This window comes from Oryza sativa, chromosome 6 (assembly GCF_034140825.1).
Source record: "Oryza sativa Japonica Group chromosome 6, ASM3414082v1".
NCBI lineage: Eukaryota > Viridiplantae > Streptophyta > Magnoliopsida > Poales > Poaceae > Oryza > Oryza sativa.
In genome coordinates, this window is record NC_089040.1 from 27,495,516 (window position 1) to 27,516,550 (window position 21,035).

Below are 21,035 nucleotides of genomic sequence, written 5' to 3' on the forward strand. Positions count from 1 at the left end.
AATACCGATAAAAACATCTTTAATTTTTATAATAGTGAAGATTAATACTTAATTATTTATGTGCTAACGAAAAACCAAGTTGAAGATTGAAACCATCCCTAAATCATGGTATATAGTACATCAAATAGGGCAAAATTAGAGTTGAAAAATAAACGGTACGGCATGATGCAGAAGACACGGCCCGGGGGTCCAAAACCGTTGACCAACAAAACACGATCCCTTCCCTTCATCAACACTCCCGCGCCATCGATCCGCCTCGAGATTCGCGTCCATCAGGTGGGCCCCACTCTCTGACCCCCTGGGGATCCGTTCCGCGTGCCACCGCGGCGGCAAGTACGAGAGGCGAGCCCCGCACCCGGGGGGTCCCGGGCCCCACCTGTCAGCCTCCCTACGGAAACCCGTCAAGCCCAAAGCCAAAAGCCTCTCTACGGCGACGACTTCTCCCTCTCCCTCCTCTTCCACTCTCCTCCTCCTCCTCGTGAGCTCCGAGGTTGCCGACGACGACGACGACGAGGTCTCACCCATGGCGACCCGCGAGGTGCCCCTCCTCCTCCTCCTCGTCGTCGTCATGGTCCTCGCCGGCGCCGGCGCCGCCCGAGGGTTCTACCTCCCCGGCGTCGCCCCCCGCGACTTCCGCAAGGTTTGGCTGACGCACCTGTTGTTTTCACTTTCTTGATTCTGATTATGGCCACCGGCGACGGCGGCGGCGGCGGCGGCGAGGTGACCGTGGTTAGTGTGGGTGCAGAAGGACCAGCTGGCGGTGAAGGTGAACCAGCTGAGCTCGATCAAGACGCAGCTGCCCTACTCCTACTACTCCCTCCCCTTCTGCCGCCCGGCCACCATCGTCGACAGCGCCGAGAACCTCGGCGAGGTCCTCCGCGGCGACCGCATCGAGAACTCCCTCTACGTGGTCAGTAGTACCCGGTTAGGTTCGCTGAATTGGTGTTCGAATTGACCGCGAATTCTGATGAAATCCCCCGCGTCGCAGTTCGAGATGAGGGAGCCGAGGCTGTGCCAGATCGTCTGCAAAACCGCGCTGACCCATCAGGAGGCGAAGGATTTCAGGGAGAAGATCGACGACGAGTACCGCATAAACATGTGACAATTTCTTGCTTGCACTGATGCTCGATCACCTGTGTCGCTGCAATTATTTATCAAGAACTCTTATGTACTATCTTGAGATCTTTCTACTCACCCGTGTTGCCTGCAGGATTCTTGACAACCTTCCTCTGGTCGTCCCGATCAGGAGTTTGTTGGATGATCACGACGCGCCCACATCTTATCAGCTTGGCGTCCATGTCGGCATCAAGGGCCAGTACGCCGGGGTGAGCTGATCTGGAAAAGAAATTCTGAATAATCTGACTGCTCGATCGGTAGCTAGGCCGATGCATTTGACCTATGTGATATTCAGATCAATTTGTCAGTGGGATTCAATTGGTTAATTCACTGATGCAGAGTAATGAGGAGAAGCACTTCATCTACAACCACTTATCGTTTCTGGTGAAGTACCACAGGGATGAGAACACGGATCTTGCTAGGATCGTTGGGTTTGAGGTCAAACCATTCAGGTTGTTTGTGTGTTCTTCTGGATTTGTAGGAATCAGATGATGCTCACTGACATTTTTTCCAGCTCTCTGATGATCATACTAACATCAGTTTATTATGTACCTCCGACGATTTGCGCAGTACCAAGCATGAATATGATGGCGAATGGAAGGAGAATGAGACCCGGCTCAAGACCTGCGATCCGCATTCGCGACGCCTCGTCGTCGACTCCGATTCGCCTCAAGAAGTAGAGGCCGGCAAAGAGATCATCTTCACCTATGATGTTAACTTTGAGGTAATGTGTCAAATGCCAAATCATTTCAGCCAATTCAGATGCATACGGTGTGGTTAGCTTGGCATTTGCTGCATTGTTTGTGTCCATGGTGGATGAATGATATGCAGGAGAGCGATATCAAATGGGCGTCGCGGTGGGACAGCTACCTGCTGATGACGGATGATCAGATCCACTGGTTCTCCATCGTGAACTCGCTGATGATCGTGCTGTTCTTGTCCGGGATGCTGGCCATGATCATGCTGAGGACGCTGTACCGGGACATCTCCAAGTACAACCAGCTGGAGACGCAGGAGGAGGCGCAGGAGGAGACCGGGTGGAAGCTGGTGCACGGCGACGTGTTCCGGCCGCCGGCGCGCGCCGGCACGCTGTGCGTGTTCGTCGGCACCGGGGTGCAGTTCCTCGGGATGCTGCTGGTGACGCTGCTGTTCGCCATCCTCGGCCTCCTCTCGCCATCGAACAGGGGCGGCCTCATGACGGCGATGCTGCTGGTGTGGGCGTTCATGGGCGTGCTCGCCGGCTACGCGGCGGCGCGGCTGTACAGGGGGTTCAGGGGGTCGGAGTGGAAGGCGGTGGCGATGAGGACGGCGCTGGCGTTCCCCGGCGCCGCGTTCGCCGTGTTCTTCGTCCTGAACGCGCTCATCTGGGGCGAGAGGTCATCCGGCGCCGTGCCGTTCACCACCATGACCGCGCTGGTGCTGCTCTGGTTCGGCATCTCCGTGCCGCTGGTGTTCGTCGGGAGCTACCTCGGGTTCAAGCGGCCGGCGGCGACGGAGGACTACCCCGTGCGGACGAACAAGATCCCGCGGCCGATACCCGAGCAGCCGTGGTACATGAACCCGGCGATGTCGGTGCTCATCGGCGGGATCCTGCCCTTCGGCGCGGTGTTCATCGAGCTCTTCTTCATCCTCACCTCCATCTGGCTCCACCAATTCTACTACATCTTTGGCTTCCTCTTCCTCGTCTTCGCCATCCTCGTCGTCACCTGCGCCGAGATCGCCGTCGTGCTCTGCTACTTCCAGCTCTGCAGCGAGGACTACGAGTGGTGGTGGAGGTCGTACCTCACCGCCGGCTCGTCGGCGCTCTACCTCTTCCTCTACGCCGCCTTCTACTTCTTCACCAAGCTCGACATCACCAAGGTCGTCTCCGGCGTGCTCTACTTCGGCTACATGCTCATCGCCTCCGCCGCCTTCTTCGTCCTCACCGGCACAATCGGCTTCTACGCCTGCTTCTGGTTCACCAGGCTCATCTACTCCTCCGTCAAGATCGACTAGAGCTTAATTACACTTGCACTTGCATGAATGCAGTGTCATTAACGTGCTTGCTCGAGATACTACTAGCATGTATAAGAGTTAATTTGTTAATCAGGTCATGATAAATTGGTAATTAGGCTGCTCTCTTATCCCCGGATGCTTCAGGGGATCTACAGTTTAGTCAAGTTGTACTAGTAGCTTTTGATGTGTAATCCTATATAGTTACATTAAACAAAGTTTTCTGATACAAGTGAAGATTTAACCACAGGCATTTTTCAGTTGAAATCGAAATGACACTGTTACAAGGGATGACAGGAAAGAGAGGACTTCTGTTCATGTTCTTTGACAGTTCATGGATAAAACGGATACATAAACCTAAGCACAAAGATAGTGGTTTATACATGGATGCCGACCGCTAGGCAAAGGGAGAGGAGATTATTATTCAAGCGATTACTAGATAAGCTAGGTGATATAAGCGATCTCCTTCTAGTTAAGGACGGCGAACCGGTTGGTCGCCTTGCCTTCCTTGGCCCTGCTTCCCCTTGAACATGAAGTAGGCGACGGCGCCGACGAGGAGGCCGCCGGCGGCGAGCGTGGCCGGGCTGTAGCGCCGCAGCGGGCTCGTCGACGACGACGATGCCGCCGACGCGCGCTTCAGCGGGTCCTCGGCCATGGATGCCCAAGCCCTCATCTTCTCCGGCCACATGATCGCCGGCGACCCTGGCCTCCGGTGTCTATTGCTCCTAAGCAGCTAACCTGCTTGCTGCTGCTGGTTGGTGTGTGTGTGGTTGTGTTCTAGAGAGGCTGCAGCCGGCTGGATTTATTGACGTGGCTACGTTAAGCGGCAGAATGGCAAGCGTGGGGGCGACACGTGGACACCGGTCACCGCCACGTGGCAGGGGCCAGCGTCAGGTCAGTCCTCCAGCTACTTCTCGGCGTTATCAGGAAAGAAATTTATCTTGTAGCAGTAATAAAAAACTACTAGTGGTACTACAGTAGTAATAGACTGGACCCAGATTTTACAGAGGAAATAGTAAAGCAGTAAATAATTTCTTCCATGATAAATGAGTAAATCTTATTTTTCCTATAATATCACCCCTTTTTAGTAGAGGCCTCGTGGTATGAAAACTTTTGTTTTTCATTCAATTTCTTTGGTAGGTATGCTGTAGAATTCTAAAAGAATGGTAATTTACATCGGGCAGAAATTCAGGCTTCTGATCAAGTACCTCAACAGCGTAGACGACAATTGAGTTTGATTCATTGGTCCTATGGATGCTATGATCATCTACAGGGGCATCAGCCTTTTGTACTTGAAGAACCATAGGAATCCGCAGAAGATGAAAGCGCCGATCACCCCAGTGATGATGAGCACCCACTGGAATGCATTCTGTATGCTGAAAACTGAGGTCTCGAAGTTCATCCCAAATATCCCAGCAACCACTCCAAAAATGGCGACAACAAATGTTGCAGTTGTGAGTAAAAGTTCGAATTGGATCAGTTGGTTCCGAACATTGTCCTGAAAGCACAACAAAGCCATGGAAAATAAGTTGGTATAGGCCCATTGTATGCAGGATGAAGAGGTGATGGCAGTATGGATGAGGGTAAGAGAGATGCTGATTTACCAACTGAATGTTGATAAAATCTTCAGTGTCATCAATGTACTCCTTCAGCTGAAAGAAAATGAAGGTCAGACATCCTGTAACTGCTAGTAATGAAAAACAAGATTAATTGGGATTTTGGGGAGAGGTGGTTCATTACCGATGTTAGCTTGTTGAGAGTGCTGTCAATCACAACGAAATATGCTTCCAGTAACATTTCCAGCTCTTGAATATGTTCTGTTGCTGTGTTATCTGAGCTCTTCACACTGTCATGCCTACTCCTACACAAGCTGAAAGCTTTCTCCAACTTCCGTGATTCTGTGGGTGACGAGACAGGAGATACAGGAGCTGAAAACGATGTCCCATCACCTACTGAATTGTAGCCTAACATAGACTGATCGCCATAGAAGGATGCCTCCGTTCTCAACTTCTTCTCACTGAGATACATCTCGGCCATATCTCCGTCGTCATCCATTAGCTGCTCTATTTCATCCCTGACCTATTGAAAGACATAATGCCGATTAGACAGTGCTTCAAATGATGATCTGAAAGTAGAAAGTAGCATATAAATCGTAATGCAATATGATACCTTCTGGACTCTTCTCGTCAGAGCAACTAGCCTACTTTTTAATCGCCGTACACGTTCCAAATTCAGTGTACTGATTTTGGATGTCAGCTCATCTAACAAGGGATATGCTTCAATTTCCAATTCAGCTGCCTGAACAACGGGAGAAAAAGATTTTACTCATATGCTCCAAGTGCAACTCTGCTCTAATAGAAACCAGCATATTTTTACATATACAACATTGAGTAAGCAAGTAGGTCTAATTTTCAATTGCCACACATTCAAGTTCAGTGCCAGGAAAATGCATGAGACTGGTAGTAAAACAGCATTTTGGTAGCTGAAGGTCAATACCCTTAAAGCTAAGACATGTAGTATCTCAAGCACAAGCAGCATCAATTGTACTATTTACCACAAAAGATGCTAGGGAACCCAATGAAGGGTCAGGGATGCTGTCCATTTGTCGGTTGTACAAGCAAAAAATTCCTAATAGCTAAAATATGCAAAGCTCTGTTGGTCATGCAAGCGGTTCTTTAAAATTTTCTAACTAATTACTGTTTTCCTTTTTCAATCCAAAGCAGTATTAGCCGATATGGAAACTTCTATCCAATCTGAATACTCATACCAAAATAAAGTGGAGACTTGGAGCACAGAGAGAGACAGTCAGGCTCTGTTTTTAATCAGGAATTATGAAAAATATTTGGCATCGTTAGTAAAGCTTCACTGTTACAGTTACAAAAAAGGGTTACCATAAATTAATTTACAAAAATGTCATATTAAAATTTTCATATAAGACCAATGAGAGCTAAACCAACTCTATTAATCTTGTCAGTTCCCCATTCCAATCCCAGTTTCCAAATAAGCGGCAATGTGAAGTCAGTGTATTCACAAGGTAGTAAACTTCAAGGACAAGAATAGCATTTCTTGCTCTGGTAGAGAAGCAAAATACTAGTAAGTAGCATCACTGTTACACTTTTTTTTTTACCAACTCAAGTCACTGTTTGCATTGGCTTTTGCCTCACTGATGAAAGAGACTTCAACCCCCTATGGGATAACCACAAAATAAGCCCCAATCTGAAGTAGCTACATCAATAACCAAATAGCGTCATTTTGAATAAGGATGCTAAATCTAATCGCAGAGGGTTTATACACGTCAGGAGTTTAAAGGAGAAAGTATCATCAAAACTGCCTGCGGAAGAAAAGAATCTGCATATAAAAAGGTACTCGCTTTGTAAAAAAAAAAAAAAAAAACTATTATCTTGTGTGTTATGCACCAAAACTAGTGATCTCCACCTAAAGCAATATCATTTCTTTTCAACATTTACACCAACCACCCTAGCTATTAGCACCAAAGGACCAACTCTAAATTAGCAGCAGAAGTTCCTTAATGTTCCTACCTGAACAAGGTATCATCTAGAAATTCCTTAAATTTAATTCATCATTTGCTCAGAAGCTTAAATCAGATATAGCATTTTTGGCAAGTTTGAATAATCAGATTGCTGCCAACTATTGATGGTAATGTTAGTTGATCCCAAAAAGGAAATGAACTATTCCATAATCTCTGTTCAATCAGGAGAAACAACACACGTAATCTTTTTGCTTTACTTTTGTGGTCTCTACTAGCCTCAAATAATAAAAAATACTATCAGTTCCAGTTTGATTCTAATCACTGCTCATCAACCATTACTATACACGGAAATTCTAGTCATCCTCACATATCAGATACTCCCTCCGTTTCACAATGTAAGTCGTTCTAGCATTTTCCACATTCATATTGATATTGATATTAATGAATCTAGACATATATATCTATCTAGATTCACTAACATCAATATGAATTTGAGAAATGCTAGAATGACTTACATTGTGAAACGGAGGAAGTAAGAACTAGACCTGCAGTGATCTCCAAAACTCCATACCAATGACACCTAAACAAGATACAGAGGAACCCATCTTTCTTGTCTGCTAGCATAGCAACCAAGAACTCTACCACTGTCTGATTATCATAGTCCATGTAGTAACTGTCTAACTGACAGTCAAGGGAAAAACTTCCAAAGGGAAAAATTCTCGAAGCTGAACCCAAAGGGAAGAACAAAAAACAGAATTCACGCAAACAGCCAAAGGTTGTAAGAATTTGCAAAAATTTGTGGCATGTCCGGACTTAATTTCACTAAAAATCGCAACAGATGGAACAGTTCTGATTCAACTACACAAAGTTTGCGAAGATACAGACATAGAATGGCCAAAAGGTTCAGACAGGAAGAAAAAAAGCGAAGGAAATTGAGAGTGGGTTGATCACCTGTGCGTCGAGGAAGGAGCAGGCGGCCTCGAGGGCGAGCTCGAGCGCGCGGAATTCGAAGGGGAGCTCGTCGCCCTCGGCGCGCTGGAGGAGGCGGCGCTGCAGCTCGGCGGCGTACTGGAGGACGTAGCTGTCGAGGGAGTTGAGGAGGAGCACCTCGTCGGCGGTGATGACGCAGCGGATCTGCTCGAGGTTGACGACGATGGCGCGCTCCCTCCCGAGGATGGTGGAGGGGTAGACGAAGAGCGGGTCGAGGAGGCGGAGGTCGCGGGCGGGGAGCTCGCACCGCCGCATCATGGTGGCCTTGTCCACTTCCAGCGTCTGCACGGACGCCGTGGCGGCCTCGACGCGGATCCAGCTCCGCGTCCCGCCGCCGCGCTTCTTGAGGTTGGGGACGTCGAGGCCGCCGGGGAAGCGGCGGCCGCCCGCGAGGGCCCCCGGGGGAGCCGAGGGGAGAGACGGGGAGGAGACCGACGCGACGTGGGGAGGGTTCCCGCGCTGGTGGTGGAGGAGCGGCTGCTTGGCGGAGTCCCCCGCCGCGGAGGAGGCGGCGGCGGCGGACATGGCCGGCGGCGAGCGAGTGATTGGTTGGTTGGTCCGCGCGGCGGCGGTGGTGGTGGTGGGCTTGGGCTGCGGCGGTGGTGTCCTTTTTGCGGGTGGGCCCCTGGAGAAGGCGAGAATTGGGTCGCGCGAGTAGATTTTGGCCCCGTGCGTGCGTGCGCGCGCGGTAGTTGTGGTGGTGTGGAGTCGAAGGGAATAGGGATTGTGTGTGTCTTTTTTTTCTTTTCTTTTCTTTTCTTTATTTTTTTGACTAACCTTTTCTTTTCTTTATTGATTGAGATTGGATTCTTTTTCTCGAAGTTGGAAGTTTTTTTAAAAAAAGGAAAATTAATGGGCGAAGTTGGATGTTTTGGAACATGGGTAGGAGTAGGTGATAATAATTTGGGACGTGCAGCAGGGGCACGCAACGCATTTGTTGTTTTATATGCAACAAGTATTTAAGAAGATCCCAGAAGAAAAAAGATATAAAGGTAAATTATGCATTATATCAGAATTAACTCTATCCAAATATATTCTAAATATTATCCAACCTCCATTATAGAAAAAAATAACTTTTGCATATAAATCTAGACAAAATTTACCTGTGGGTGTGTTTAGTTCACGCTAAAATTGAAAGTTTGGTTGAAATTGGAACGATGTGATAGAAAAGTTGAAAGTTTGTGTGTGTAGAAAAGTTTTGATGTGATGAAAAAGTTAGAAGTTTGAAGAAATAGTTTGGAACTAAACAAGGCATAGCCTACATTTAAATTCGTGTAAAGAAGTTAGAGGCTAGGGCTTCCAGCTATCTCGGTAAAAAATATTATATATAGGCTTCCATCTTTTTTTTTTCACGTAAGGTTATGATGTCTACCAAATGTGAGCATCCAGCTTTCTATTTAAAAAATAATACTAGCTCCATCCTATAATATAATAAATTTTATCTTTTGAATCTGGATAAGTAAGTTAACATCATAGCTAGAAATATTTATATTTTGGTAAAGAGTAAAGTTCATCACCGGTTCCTAAACTTGTACCGCTGTGTCATCCCGGTCCCTAAACTCGCAAATCGATCGTTCAGGTCCTCAAACTTGTTCGACTGTGTCATCCCGGTCTCTAAACTTGCAGATCACTCGTTTAGGTCCTCCAACTTGTTCAGTTGTGTCACCCCGGTCCCTAAACAGAACGGTCTAAAAACTTTATATCAAAAAATAATTCATAACTTTTTCATGTGAGCTCTAATGAATACAACCTTTATATTAAAATTGTAGCCCTCGACGCGGCTTACAACTTTGTAGTTGAAAAGTTTTTGAACTAAAACTGTTTAGAGTCCCAAAATATTGTTGCATGTTTATAGATTTTGAAATTTTAATTTTAAAATTACATTTTGGGACAAAAAATGACTTAAAATAAAAAAAATCAACTACAAAGTTGTAAATCGCGTCGAGGGCTACAAGTTTGATATAAAGTTTGTCTTCATTAGAGTTCACATGAAAAAGTTATGAATTATTTTTAAATATAAAGTCTTTAGACCGTCCTATTTGACCCAGATGATATTAAAATCCAAGTTTAGGGACCGGGGTGACACAACTGAACAAGTTGGAGGACCTAAACGAGTGATCTGCAAGTTTAGGGACCGGGATGATACAGTCAAACAAGTTTGAGGACCTGAACGGTCGATTTGCGAGTTTAGGGACCGGGATGACACAGCGGTACAAGTTTAGAGACGGTGATGGACTTTACTCTTTGGTAGAAGAGAGTAAGAATTATGTAGATAACTTTTTAGTTGTCTACTGTCTTTTTCTAAAATAAACTAATTTCTAGCTAAATATTTGAAAAAACGTAGTCAATATATTTTAGAACTTACTCCAAGTAGTAGATAACAAAATCTTGGATACCCTTGACAAGAATGATAATAATCTTAGGGCTTGTTCACTTTGCTACCATTTTTAACATTATCTTTTTTTTACAAAGTTACCAAAAAAAGTTGCTATATTTAGTTTGTTGCCAAATTTTAGTACGCGCATATGAAATCTTACCAAATTTGGCAACCTTGTCAATTACCAAAATTTGGCAATGTAAAAACTTAATAAGGTTAAAAATAATAGCAAAGTGAATAAGACCTTATTCATCGTACAGTTACATGCCGCTGAGTTCACAACTTCACATGGGAACTGAGACTGACATGAATCACGCCCGTGAGTGTTCCAAAAAGATTACGCATGCACCTTCATTATTGGCCAGTACTCCAGTAGTCCAGTACACTGCTGATCGATCCGGCATCAACTGATCTACCCACTTGCAGTTCTTCATGTAATGTTGTTGTGTTTAGATTTAAAGTTTGGATCTAAATTTTAGGCTATGTTTAGATCCAAAGTTTGGATCCAAACTTCAGTCATTTTCCATCACATCAACCTTTCATACACACACAACTTTTCAGTCACATCATCTCCAATTTCAACCAAAATCTAAACTTTGCGCTGAACTAAACACAGCCTTGGTTCTTTTCCATCACATCAACCTATCATACACAGAGAACTTTTTAGTCACATCATCTTCAATTTCAACCAAAATCCAAACTTTGCGCTGAACTAAACACAGCCAAAAAAAAGCTAATCACAGTAAAAAACTTCACCTTTTCTTGACACCGAAATTACAGCAAAACCGTAACAACTTGATAATTAAGTCTCACGGTTTGCTGTCAACATCTATATATGATATATAGCTGACAGCAAACTGTGGTCGGCATCCACAGCAAGCTTGCATTGCTAATTGCCACTGACAGTTTTCTAAAAGAATCATCTGGGCAAAGGAAAGATCTACAGAGCAGACAGTGTGGGAGATCCTCCACATGTGCATCCACTTTAATGGGGGTGGGGAATCTGAAATAGGAGTATGATATAGGTTAGGCAAGGCAAAAGATGGTTAGCTGCATCCATGATAATAGGTTAGGTAAGACAAAAAGAATCTGAGGTTAGAATCTGAGGTTTAGAAGGTTAAGGACAAAACAAAATCAGCTGAAGACATTAAAATAGTGGTGCGTATGTGAACATAAAGCTATGTGGAAGATGCATGATCAGGTTACAAAAATGGTATTAGTGCAAGTCAAGAGCCATGATGTAGGTCCTGGAGAAACAATGCAAGCCATTAAGTATTACTCCAGTAAGCACCACTAAAGTTCAAACTAGTACTATCACTTCTGAGAAGATTTGGCCCCGGCCTTTCACCAAGAGATTGGGTTCCGATTTGTCAAAACACAGAAAAAAAAAAGGAAGAAGATGATGAAAGATTTGGCTAGAAAGATCCCTATCAAACTCAGCGAAAAGCATTTATAATTTGATATGGACTTAGGGGGGAATATTACATTATTTTGTGGACACTTGCTGAGGCGTTGAACCATTGACAAATACTTTCTCCGGTTTCATAATTCTTGACGTTTTGGGTAACGACACGATCTCCAAAATATATTTTTAATAATATTTTTTATTATAATATATATAATAAACAAATAAAATTTTACTTTTGTTACAGTAACTTATAAGACAAATCTATATATAATTCTAGTGCCTTCAAACGCCCAGCTAAAAAACATATCCAAACAATAGTTTTTTTATCAAAAAATCATATCCAACAGTTTCTGCATGGACGAGATAATGAGATGGGAGAAGAAAAGTGGAGTAACCATCACTTGGATAGGCCTCATTCCTGATCCATACACGTGTATAGGCCAGAAAATTAAATTAAAATGGAATAAGTTCATTTGAGGTCTGTCAACGAATCCGATTTTCGTCCTTCAACCGAAAAACCAGATAAAATGGGTCCCTCAACTATCAAAACCGGTGCAGATGAGGTCCCTCGGCGGTTTAGATGGCGGTTTTGGCTGACATGGCGCCTACGTGGCTAATTTGACTCGGTCTTCATATGATGTGGCATTGACGTGGTGCTTACGTGGCAATTTATCTTGAAAAATTATAAAACATGGAGGACCCACATGGCAGTTTCACAAAAAAATAATACTAATAAATAGTGGGACCCGCGTGGGCCCTAACTGTCATCCTCTTTCTCCCCTCTTATCTTTGTCATCTTTCTCAGTCTCTCCGGTGGGAGAGGAGCAACGTTCGTGCTCGAGTGCCGGTCGGCGGGAGGAGAGGAGTGGCGGCCGGCGAGAGAGGAGCGGCGCGCGGGCGCCAGCCAGCGGGAGGAGGCCGAGGGGGGAGGAGAGATCGGCGGGATTTGGGAGGAAAAGGAGAGGGAGAAGCGGCCGCCGCCCACGGCCTGCCGCCGCCCACGGCCTGCCGCCGCCGCCGCTCCAGAGTTTTGGCTCCTCCTTTTCCGACAGATCTTGACCCCACATCGTTTCTGTTGTCGTTGTCAGTGTACCACTGGGTGCTCTCAAGCACGGGGCGCCTTGACGGCGTGCTCGCCAGCACGCTCCGCGGCTACGGTTGGTGGCCGTCGATCTGCGACAGCCATGGGAGAGACGGTCGCAGTTGGGAGGCGAGAAGGCGGCGACTAAAGATGGCAATGGGGACCCGATCACCGGTTCCCCGCGGTGAATTCACATATTAGGGAATGGGGATGGTTGATATTTATCCTCCATGGGGAATCATATGGTCTCAAACTTATCACCGTCGGGGATGATGGGGCCGGGGACGGTGCTCCATTCACCATCCCTACCCCCCACGGTGACCCGCATATACTATATCCAGGACCAAATCTAGACTTTCTCAGATGTTTTGGCCCATAATATTCAAGCCCAAGTAACGGGTACGAGTATATAACTCCTAACCCTACCAGTCAAACTCCACACATTCAAAGTTCAGATTCAGATCGAGACATATCGAGACATGCCGTTGCTCCTCCTCCCCTTCAGAGTTCAGATCCAAATCGAGACACGCTGCTGCCGCCGCCTGCCGCGCACCAGCCACCAGGCGCGCCGCCGCTATCCAGACGCGCGCGCAGCTGCCGTCTTGCCGTCCGTCCGGCGCTGCCTCCTTTTTATTTATTTCCCTTTTCTCCTCGCCTCGCCTCTCCTTTTTATTTATTTCCCTTTTCTCCTCGCCTCGCCTCTCCTTTTTTTCTTGTGTGGTGGTGTCGACACGTCGTCGGGAGCCACCGTCGTCACGCCGCCTGGCGCCTGCAGCCGTCGTCGCGCTGCCGGAAGCTGCCGTCGCCGCACCGCCCGACGCCTGCAGCCGTCGTCTTGCCGTCCGTCCGCCGTACGCCGCCAGCGCCCTTCGTCATCGTCGCCATTCGTCAGCACGCCGTCCGCCGCCAGCACGCCATCCGCCGACCATGAATATGTTGTTTAACCGGGGACGAGGAAACCACGGGGATAAATTCACCGCGTGGTGAACGGGGCTGGAGAAAATATATCCCCGTCGTGGTTGACGGGGGCGGGGACGGTGAAATTTTATCACCGCGGGGACAGGGATGCGGAGATGACCCCCGATGGTGAATTCCCCGTTGCCATCTCTAGCGGCGACCATTGGCTTGGGCCCCAGCCTCCTCTCCACCATGCTAGCACATCGACGGGAGCTCGGGAGGCTGCGGTGGCGCGAAATGATGCGGGAGCTCGGCTAGGCAGCACTGCCGCCATGGAGCTCAATGCAGTTTGCGGCGGATAGCTTCCCGCGTGCACGATGGTGTGGGCACCGCATGGCGAAGCACGCGCTCAGAGATGCATTGGGGTTGCCGCGACGGACGGAGCCGCACGCTGCCGAGGCCACGCGCGGCGGCAAGGCTTGATGGAGAAGAAGCAGAAACAGTTTTCTTTTTCCGTTGCAGACTTGCAGCGGCACTTTGAGTTTTGGTCCTTGGTAATGGTAGGAGAAGGAGCAGAAGCAACCTTGTTGGCTTGTTGGCCTTCCTGCCTTTCCTGCACTACTTCTTCCCCGATCAACCCTTGAACCAAGTTATGTCGGACTTCCACAACAACAGCAGCATCAGCGACGGCAGGGACTGTATGTAGGGATGGGTAATCATCTAATCATGCTTTCCGGCGGCGGCGACAACTAATCAACTAATCTGCTCCGTCGCGCTCGCCGGCGACCTTCTCCTCTGCCTCCTCCTCCTCCAGCCACCTCCACTGTCCGCGGCTTGCCGCTCCGCCCGCCCCTCCGCTCGCCCGCGGCCTGCCGCCGCCGCGAGGATGAGGAAGAGCCGAGAGGAAGAAGAGGGAGAGTCGAGAGGGACTTGTGGGGGCCCACGTGGGTCCCACCATCTTTTTTTATTTGACATGTGGACTCCACCATTTTTTATTAATTTATGTGTGAAACTGACATGTGGGTTGCACGAAGTTTATTATTTTTCTGGATCGGATTGCCAGTAAGCGCCACGTCAATATCACATCAGATGAACACCAAGTCAAATAAGCCACGTAGGCGCCACGTTAGCCAAAACCACTATCAAAACTACCGAGGGACCTCATCTGCACTGGTTTTGATAGTTGAGGGAACCGTTGTATCTGGTTTTTCGGTTAAAGGACGAAAATCAGATTCGTTGACAAGTTAAGGGACCTCGGATGAACTTATTCCAATTAAAATCCTGGCCTACATATGACGGGCCAGAATTTCGGTTTAGACAAACATGGCCTCAATGGACTTCAAGTTGGGCCAAGCCCAGACTTAGCCTTCTTAAGGCTTCACTCTACCATGGCTAGATGAGGTTGCAAGTGACCAAGAGATGAAGGACGAGTAACAAAACTGAGCTCAATTCCTACCCCAGAGATTGAATTCACGAGTAATTCGATCAAGAGACCATATAATTATAAGCACAAAATTAGTACCAATTGAGTTATATATATATCAGTCTAATCGTACCCCTTCCCCTACAATAAAACCGGGGGAAAGGCATACATACAAATAAACAGATTTTTTCAGTTCTAGCTGCTACTACTACTGTTCTACATACAGGCATACATACAAATGAACAGATTTTTCAGTGCTATAAACAAGATTAAATTTCTAGTATCAATGATGGAGATCAACGAGATGGTTTGCATCTGTGCTCGTTGATCCCGTCAGTCCAGGCAGCGATTCACGATCCTCAGATTAGACGTCGAACCATTCATCGTCGTCTTCGTCGTTGAGGTGGTTCCTGTACTTGTCCAGGTCCTCGTCGTCGAGGCCGTACTTGAGCCTCCAGTACTCCAGCCTCTCCTCGGCCTCCCTCATGTTGCCCATCACCATCTGCACGCACATCCATCACACCAAATGTGATCAGCAACTGAAAATTGCACTGAATCTAAGAATCTAAAATACTGAATTTAAAGTTTGCAGAGGTTTACAGTTTTTTCTCCTGCTATATTCAATGAAATTGGCACTGTGTTGTGTCGGTTCATTAAAAAAAAGTTTACGGAGATTTTTTTTTTTTGGATGGCCGATAAAATTTTATTAAGAGAAAAAAAAAGAAGGGTTACAAGTGTTTACAAGATCAACGTTAAGCTATCGAGGCGAGGTGAAAAAATCAGAGAAGGGGTTTCAACTGATCATACTCTCGAAAAATGTTTGGAGTGGTGGTAATTTTAATATGCTATTGTTCTTGGCTAGATATTGGTTGGATTCAGAGTTGTTGCGGTGTGTTGCTGATGATACTGACGTTGATAATTCACTGTGATTTTTTTTGAGGTGAGAGTGAAATCGGATTTAGTTTGAAATTACCTGGTAGGCCACGTTGATCCGCTGGAAATGGACGCCGCTATCGCTCTCCTTTGAAACGTCTGGATGATACTGCACGCCAAGAACAGCAAGAGAAAAAAAAATTTCTTCAGCTCTCCAACCTCTCATCAGAAGAATGTTCTGCAATAACTGAAAAATAAAAGAGAAAAAAAAAACCCGAGACGCCGGCGCAGATCCGGCGAGACGCACCGTGAGCGCGAGGCGGCGGAAGGCCCTCTTGACCTCGCCCTTGGTGGCCCCCGGCGGCAGCCGCAGAGTCCGGTAGTGATCCTCCACGGGGCCCCCCGGCCCGGCGGCCGCCACGGAGCTGCACCTCACCTCGACGCTCCTCCGCCGCTGCCGCCGCCCCCTCGCCACCGACGCCGACGCCGTCGGCGACGACGACACGCACAGCATCCCTCCGGCCGCCATCGATCCTCGGTCTCAAATCCGCAAAGAAGACGACGTATGCAGTGATCGCAAAAATCAATATAAACCCCCTCCTCTCCGATCAAGCGGGGCGCGCGGGTGGTGCGTGAGAATTGAGGAGGAGGATTTGATTTTACCTGCGCGATTTATAGCGAGGGGGAGGAAGGTGGAGGCAGTTTTCGGTGAGTTGGTTAGGGCGAGGAGAGGAGAGCGCACGTTTGGATTGCGGCCGTGGCCGTTGCTTCCGTCCCCACGGACCCACGGTGGCGTGGCGTGGCGTGCAGCGACAGGTCGCCCGCGCCTATCCGCTTCTCCCGCCGCGTCCGCCCCCGTTTGGAGTTTTCGAGGGCGGGGCGGAACAGGGAAGCTTCTCTGGACTCCAACTTTTCTTTCTTTCTTTTTTGAAGTTTTTTTTTGTAATTTTAAAAATAGACTATGGTGGAGTTTGAATCTCTTGAAGATGAAGATTAAGTGTTTCACGCAAAACGGGGTGGTAATAATGTGTGATTAATTAAGTTTTAATTATTACAAACTTGAAAAACATATTGATTTGATATTTTAGAACAACTTTCATATAAAAAGTTTTCGCACGAAACGCACCGTTTAGCAATTTGAAAAGTGTGCCACAAGTATCCGAAATTTAATCCAAAAGTTGTTTGAGAAAAGAACAGGGCCTATCTCACGATTGTGGCTAGGGGCTGTTTAGTTCGTGAAAAATTTTGTCCTCGCATGTCACATCGAATATACGGACACACATTTGAAGTATTAAACGTTGTCTAATAACAAAACAAATTACAGGTTCCGCCAGGAAACTGCGAGACGAATTTATTAAGCCTAATTAACCCGTCATTAGCGAATGTTTACTGTAGCACCACATTGTCTTCATGGCGCAATTAGGCTTCAAAGATTCGTCTCGCAATTTCCTGACGAACTATGTAATTTGTTTTTTTTTCTACATTTAATACTCTATGCATGTGTCGAAATATTCGATGTGACAGCGTGAAAAATTTTGTTTGGGAACTAAACAGGCCCTAAAATAAAAGAGCAGGCTAGGACATGGGTCAAGGCTTAGGGCGGAGCTGCCACCCTTGGAGATTTGCATGTTTTGGGAGAGTCGGACAGACCACCTAACTCAATGCTCTTATGCAGGGGTGGGGGATTTTAGTACTTCCTTTATACATGTATTGTTATTTTTCTCCTGCTTTATTAATATAAAAGGTAAAGTTTTTGCTGGTGTTAAAGAAAATAAACTATGTCAAAACTTTTTTCCAATTTCCAATCCTTTTACCCACGCCGATCCAGCTAGCGTTGTAGTGTTGTTTCGTCACGCAATCTAGTCAACATGACAATAAAAAAACCTGCCACGCCTGCTATTGGTGACGTGTTTTGCCACGCTAAATATATTTTAGATATAAGTTTTAAAGATGTATTTATTTTTAAAATTAAAAAGATTTAAAAAGTAATTAAAATTCATTTGGCTCCTCCCCGCGACCCACGGACGAGCGCTTCTGTCACGCTACATGTTAGGAGCCCCAGTTTTCTCACCAACCATTTGTTTGATCTGTGTTTATATCGTTGTTTTTGCGTGGATATTATTTACAGTGTCACTCCCCTCCCTCTACCCAATGTCCAATTGACAATTGGCCAGTTGCCGCTAAATTGGTGAGATTTGTACCGAGTGAAAATGGTACAAACATGTCTACGTGAGCAGCATCCTAGTGTTTAGGAAGAGTCACGCAACCTGTAGGCTGTACTCTGTAGCCACGTACGATGAACCACTCCGGTGCCATAATTTTTTCTCTCCCTACAACGTATAACGCCAAAATTTAAATCTAGAATTGATTTTGAGGGTTTTCATCGTAGTTTTTCTCAACATTAATGTACATACAGCAGCGACGATGGCATGTGGGCCCGGTCCCACCTAGTCAGTCAGTCAGGCAGGGATAATATTGCCGTATTGCTTATCCGTGTCCACTTGCGGGAAAAGGCTGGGACCGGAGATGTCGCTGTCTCCATCGGAGCCGTCCATCCCTGATCGGACGGCAGGGGGCACCCACTGTCCAGAAACGCCGGAAACGTCGCCGTGACGGTCACACCGTCTTGCCCGTCGCGGTTTCCGTGGCTTTTCCACACGGCAACCGGCAGAGTTTAGACCGTTTCCACGCCCATTCTACGGGTAGTAGCCTAGGAGGCAAGGCAAGTAATCAGTGACGTCATGGAATCGCTCATGGTTCTCTCTCAATGTTGATAGTGGCCGGTTTGTACTGTTGCGATGCTGAATTAATTCCCAAGATACTCCAAGAGATTTCTTCGCAATTTACGCGATGCTAGTTTGAAACTAAGCTCTGAATTTTTCACGGTTTGTGCCCGTGCAACGGTGCGAAGTCACCGATGGTGGAAAATTCTTCTTTTTTTTTGCCTCCCAGATTTTTCATCTTCTCAAAATCAGTCAAAAAAAATCACGCGTTGGTAAATGGTAATACCAGTTCAGGCTTGTGCTAACAATAGCAAATTAGCCCGAATTACCGAATGAAACACGCTTGATAACTCAAGTGCCTAGCGAGCTCCACGGAGTACTTATTAATATCGTTCTCTGACGCAGAAATGCGTCATGTGATACATGAGAGAGGTATTCAGAACACATGAGATTACAAACAAACACCAAAAACTTGTTCAAAACCGAACAAATATCATCCATCTTCTTCATCCTGCAAATCTGTAGCAGATTCATCCTTCCTGCGGCCTGAGCTTGGCTGCGTCGATGTAACCCAGCCTCGCCGCGCAGCCGACGCTGCCGTCGAGTATCTCCTCCATGCCGTACTTGTACCTGAACCCCAGCTCACCCAGCTTGTCTGCCGCCGGCTGCACCCTCGCCACCTCCCTCTCCGGCCTGTCGCCGCCAAGATTTCAGAATTCAGATTGCACAAGAAAGGTCCCGTTCTTTTATCCAACAAGAGTTAGATGAATATTAAGATTTTCGTGGCACGTTTTTTAAACTGCTAAATGGTGTGTTACGTTTGAAAACGTTCTATATGAAAGTTGCTCTAAAATATCATATTAATCTATGTTTAAGTTTGTAATAATTAAAACTCAATCAATCATACGTTAATACCACCTCAATTACGTAAAAAAGACTTAATCTTCATCTCCAGAAGAAAAGAACACCACCAAAGCTAGAATCCGAGGTGGAGTATAATCTTTCTTGAATCATTTGTTCTTGATCAGAGAAAGAAAGATCGGCATACTCTTTGAGGACGTCGAGGTGAGGGTACTTGGCGGCGAAGTGTTCGACGATGTCGTGGATGGTCGGGTAGGCGGCGGAGCAGAGGAAGCGGCCGGCGAGCGACGGCTGATCCATGCAGAAGACGAGCGCGTCGCAGACGTCGTCGGCGTGCACCAGCGGCACCGACCCGACCAGCCTCTGCAGCAGCCTCAGGAACGCGAAGGACGGCTCGTTCCGGGACACCGGCGACACGGCGTTCTCCAGCGTCTCCGGGGCGCGGCCGAGGACCGTGTCGCCGGCGACGAGGCCGCACGGCAGGGTGACCACCTCGAACGCCCGGCCCTCGCCGTCGTTGTAGCCCAGGAGCTCCTTCTCCGACATCATCTTCGACAGCACGTACTTCTGCAAAACAATGTTTAATTTGGTTTCTTCTGTTTTTTGCTTCATCGTGTTCTTGATTGGAGGAGGAAGAACAGAGGAGGAGAGATCACGTCGAAGTGGGCGCTCCGGAGTGGGTAGTCGACGTCGAGCGGAGTCCAGCAGGACTCGTCGATGAAGTCCCTGTACCCGGCGGCGCCGACGCCGGCGCCGGGGACGTCGATCAACGGCGAGGCGGTGGATATCGAGGCGGTGTGGATGACGCGCTTCACCGTCTTGGATTCCGCGCATTGCCGGAGGATCTCGCGCACCGCGTCCACTGCCGCATCCGCCGTGTTCTTGTACTGGGAGCAACAAATATGATCAGAGCAGCAACAAGATCCAATCGACATAGATGAGCTAATGAGCTTATAATTCAACGGGTTTCTTTCTCGATCGAACAAAACATAATTAATCTCAGGAAAGATTTCAGGAAAAAAAGAAGAATTCGTCCTACAATCCGCGTGTTCAGAATGAGCAAATCTAAGTTTATTATTCCCCAATGGAAGTTGGAAATTCCAACTTGGAATGAATCTACATATGAGAAATAAAAATAGGGACAGAACATGGAAATTTCACCTTGGAGTTGGAGGCCTCCAGCCCGTACGGCGTGGCGATGAGGAAGACGAACTGGCAGCCGGCGATCGCCGGCGCGAAGGTGGCGGCGTCGAAGAGATCGGCCTCGAACAGCCGCAGCCGCTCCGCCGCGCCGGGGACGAGCCGCCGGAGCAGCCCGGCCTTCTCCTCATCTCCTGCATCCCACCAACCAAAACCCTCAACCCCACCATCGAATTAAACTTCCCAATCCCCCACCGATCTCTCCCCATTTCGCTCAAATCGCAGCACAAAATCGAATCACCGAGCAAAACCAACACGCGCACCCATGCTTCGCAGCGTGGCATGGACGATGCAGCCTCTCTCGAGGAGCTTCTTCACGAGCCACGAGGCGATGAAGCCGGCGCCTCCGGTGACGCACACCCGGACGCCGTCTCCGGCGACGCCGCCGCTCCTCCCCTCTTCCGCCATTGCCGCCGCCGCCCGAGTGCCAGGTGATATGTGATCGAGACCAGCCAGTATTTTATAGCACGAGACATCAAGTTTGACTGTTCTTAGAAGAAGGGAAAATAAATTTGACCGTTGACTAGTGAGCAAGCGAGTCAAACAGTCATTAATCCATTTGTTTTAGGGAAAAAAAACTTGCGAAAGTTTTAGAGGCACAAAA

At 47.4% G+C, this 21,035-nt stretch overlaps 5 protein-coding genes across 6 annotated transcripts; 1 reads left to right on the plus strand and 4 right to left on the minus strand.

Moving 5' to 3' along the window:
• Positions 1-460: 460 nt before the first annotated feature.
• Positions 461-3,355, plus strand: LOC4341685 (transmembrane 9 superfamily member 9). Its single transcript, XM_015788010.3, has 7 exons — positions 461-640; positions 746-910; positions 989-1,098; positions 1,211-1,325; positions 1,456-1,568; positions 1,687-1,840; positions 1,948-3,355. The coding sequence occupies exons 1-7, from the start codon at positions 524-526 to the stop codon at positions 3,109-3,111; spliced, it is 1,938 nt and encodes a 645-aa protein (XP_015643496.1). The 5' UTR covers positions 461-523; the 3' UTR covers positions 3,112-3,355.
• On the minus strand, positions 3,333-3,882 carry LOC112939307 (uncharacterized). The gene has a single exon (NM_001402902.1). It carries the CDS (start codon positions 3,794-3,796, stop codon positions 3,581-3,583), a length of 216 nt encoding a protein of 71 aa, NP_001389831.1. The 5' UTR covers positions 3,797-3,882; the 3' UTR covers positions 3,333-3,580.
• On the minus strand, positions 3,400-8,251 carry LOC4341687 (magnesium transporter MRS2-B-like). 2 transcript variants are annotated; one of them, NM_001402905.1, is made up of 5 exons: positions 7,550-8,221; positions 5,278-5,406; positions 4,849-5,187; positions 4,713-4,760; positions 4,126-4,606 (listed from the first exon to the last, which is right to left on the minus strand). In NM_001402905.1, exons 1-5 carry the CDS (start codon positions 8,111-8,113, stop codon positions 4,376-4,378), a joined length of 1,311 nt encoding a protein of 436 aa, NP_001389834.1. In that variant the 5' UTR covers positions 8,114-8,221; the 3' UTR covers positions 4,126-4,375. The 2 variants fall into 2 exon arrangements, with proteins under 2 accessions (XP_066167268.1, NP_001389834.1); XM_066311171.1 differs by lacking the exon at positions 5,278-5,406 and having other exon boundaries at positions 3,400-4,606; positions 7,550-8,251.
• A 6,601-nt stretch (positions 8,252-14,852) lies between these two features.
• LOC4341688 (chaperone protein dnaJ 8, chloroplastic) lies at positions 14,853-16,553 on the minus strand. The gene is made up of 3 exons (XM_015786001.3): positions 15,955-16,553; positions 15,748-15,816; positions 14,853-15,276 (listed from the first exon to the last, which is right to left on the minus strand). Exons 1-3 carry the CDS (start codon positions 16,174-16,176, stop codon positions 15,139-15,141), a joined length of 429 nt encoding a protein of 142 aa, XP_015641487.1. The 5' UTR covers positions 16,177-16,553; the 3' UTR covers positions 14,853-15,138.
• A 2,164-nt stretch (positions 16,554-18,717) lies between these two features.
• On the minus strand, positions 18,718-20,853 carry LOC4341689 (NADPH HC-toxin reductase 1). The gene is made up of 5 exons (XM_015785459.3): positions 20,695-20,853; positions 20,393-20,565; positions 19,888-20,118; positions 19,419-19,798; positions 18,718-19,063 (listed from the first exon to the last, which is right to left on the minus strand). Exons 1-5 carry the CDS (start codon positions 20,837-20,839, stop codon positions 18,901-18,903), a joined length of 1,092 nt encoding a protein of 363 aa, XP_015640945.1. The 5' UTR covers positions 20,840-20,853; the 3' UTR covers positions 18,718-18,900.
• Positions 20,854-21,035: the final 182 nt, after the last annotated feature.

Bases quoted from the DNA above. Each gene is read 5' to 3' on its own strand.
- LOC4341685 (XM_015788010.3), top strand. From the start codon at position 524: ATGGCGACCCGCGAGGTGCCCCTCCTCCTCCTCCTCGTCGTCGTCATG. The intron at 911-988 runs GTCAGTAGTACC...CCCGCGTCGCAG, and splicing joins TCGAGAACTCCCTCTACGTG to TTCGAGATGAGGGAGCCGAG. The intron at 1,326-1,455 runs GTGAGCTGATCT...TCACTGATGCAG, and splicing joins TCAAGGGCCAGTACGCCGGG to AGTAATGAGGAGAAGCACTT.
- LOC4341689 (XM_015785459.3), bottom strand. From the start codon at position 20,839: ATGGCGGAAGAGGGGAGGAGCGGCGGCGTCGCCGGAGACGGCGTCCGG. The intron at 20,566-20,694 runs GTGCGCGTGTTG...GGTGGGATGCAG, and splicing joins TGCCACGCTGCGAAGCATGG to GAGATGAGGAGAAGGCCGGG. The intron at 19,799-19,887 runs GTGATCTCTCCT...ATTGTTTTGCAG, and splicing joins TCCGGAGCGCCCACTTCGAC to AAGTACGTGCTGTCGAAGAT.
- LOC4341688 (XM_015786001.3), bottom strand. From the start codon at position 16,176: ATGGCGGCCGGAGGGATGCTGTGCGTGTCGTCGTCGCCGACGGCGTCG. The intron at 15,817-15,954 runs GTGCGTCTCGCC...CTTGGCGTGCAG, and splicing joins TCCGCCGCCTCGCGCTCACG to TATCATCCAGACGTTTCAAA. The intron at 15,277-15,747 runs GTAATTTCAAAC...ATGTGCGTGCAG, and splicing joins GGATCAACGTGGCCTACCAG to ATGGTGATGGGCAACATGAG.
- LOC4341687 (NM_001402905.1), bottom strand. From the start codon at position 8,113: ATGTCCGCCGCCGCCGCCTCCTCCGCGGCGGGGGACTCCGCCAAGCAG. The intron at 5,188-5,277 runs GTATCATATTGC...GTCTTTCAATAG, and splicing joins TGACGAGAAGAGTCCAGAAG to GTCAGGGATGAAATAGAGCA. The intron at 4,607-4,712 runs GTAAATCAGCAT...TTGTGCTTTCAG, and splicing joins ATTTTATCAACATTCAGTTG to GACAATGTTCGGAACCAACT.
- LOC112939307 (NM_001402902.1), bottom strand. From the start codon at position 3,796: ATGTGGCCGGAGAAGATGAGGGCTTGGGCATCCATGGCCGAGGACCCG.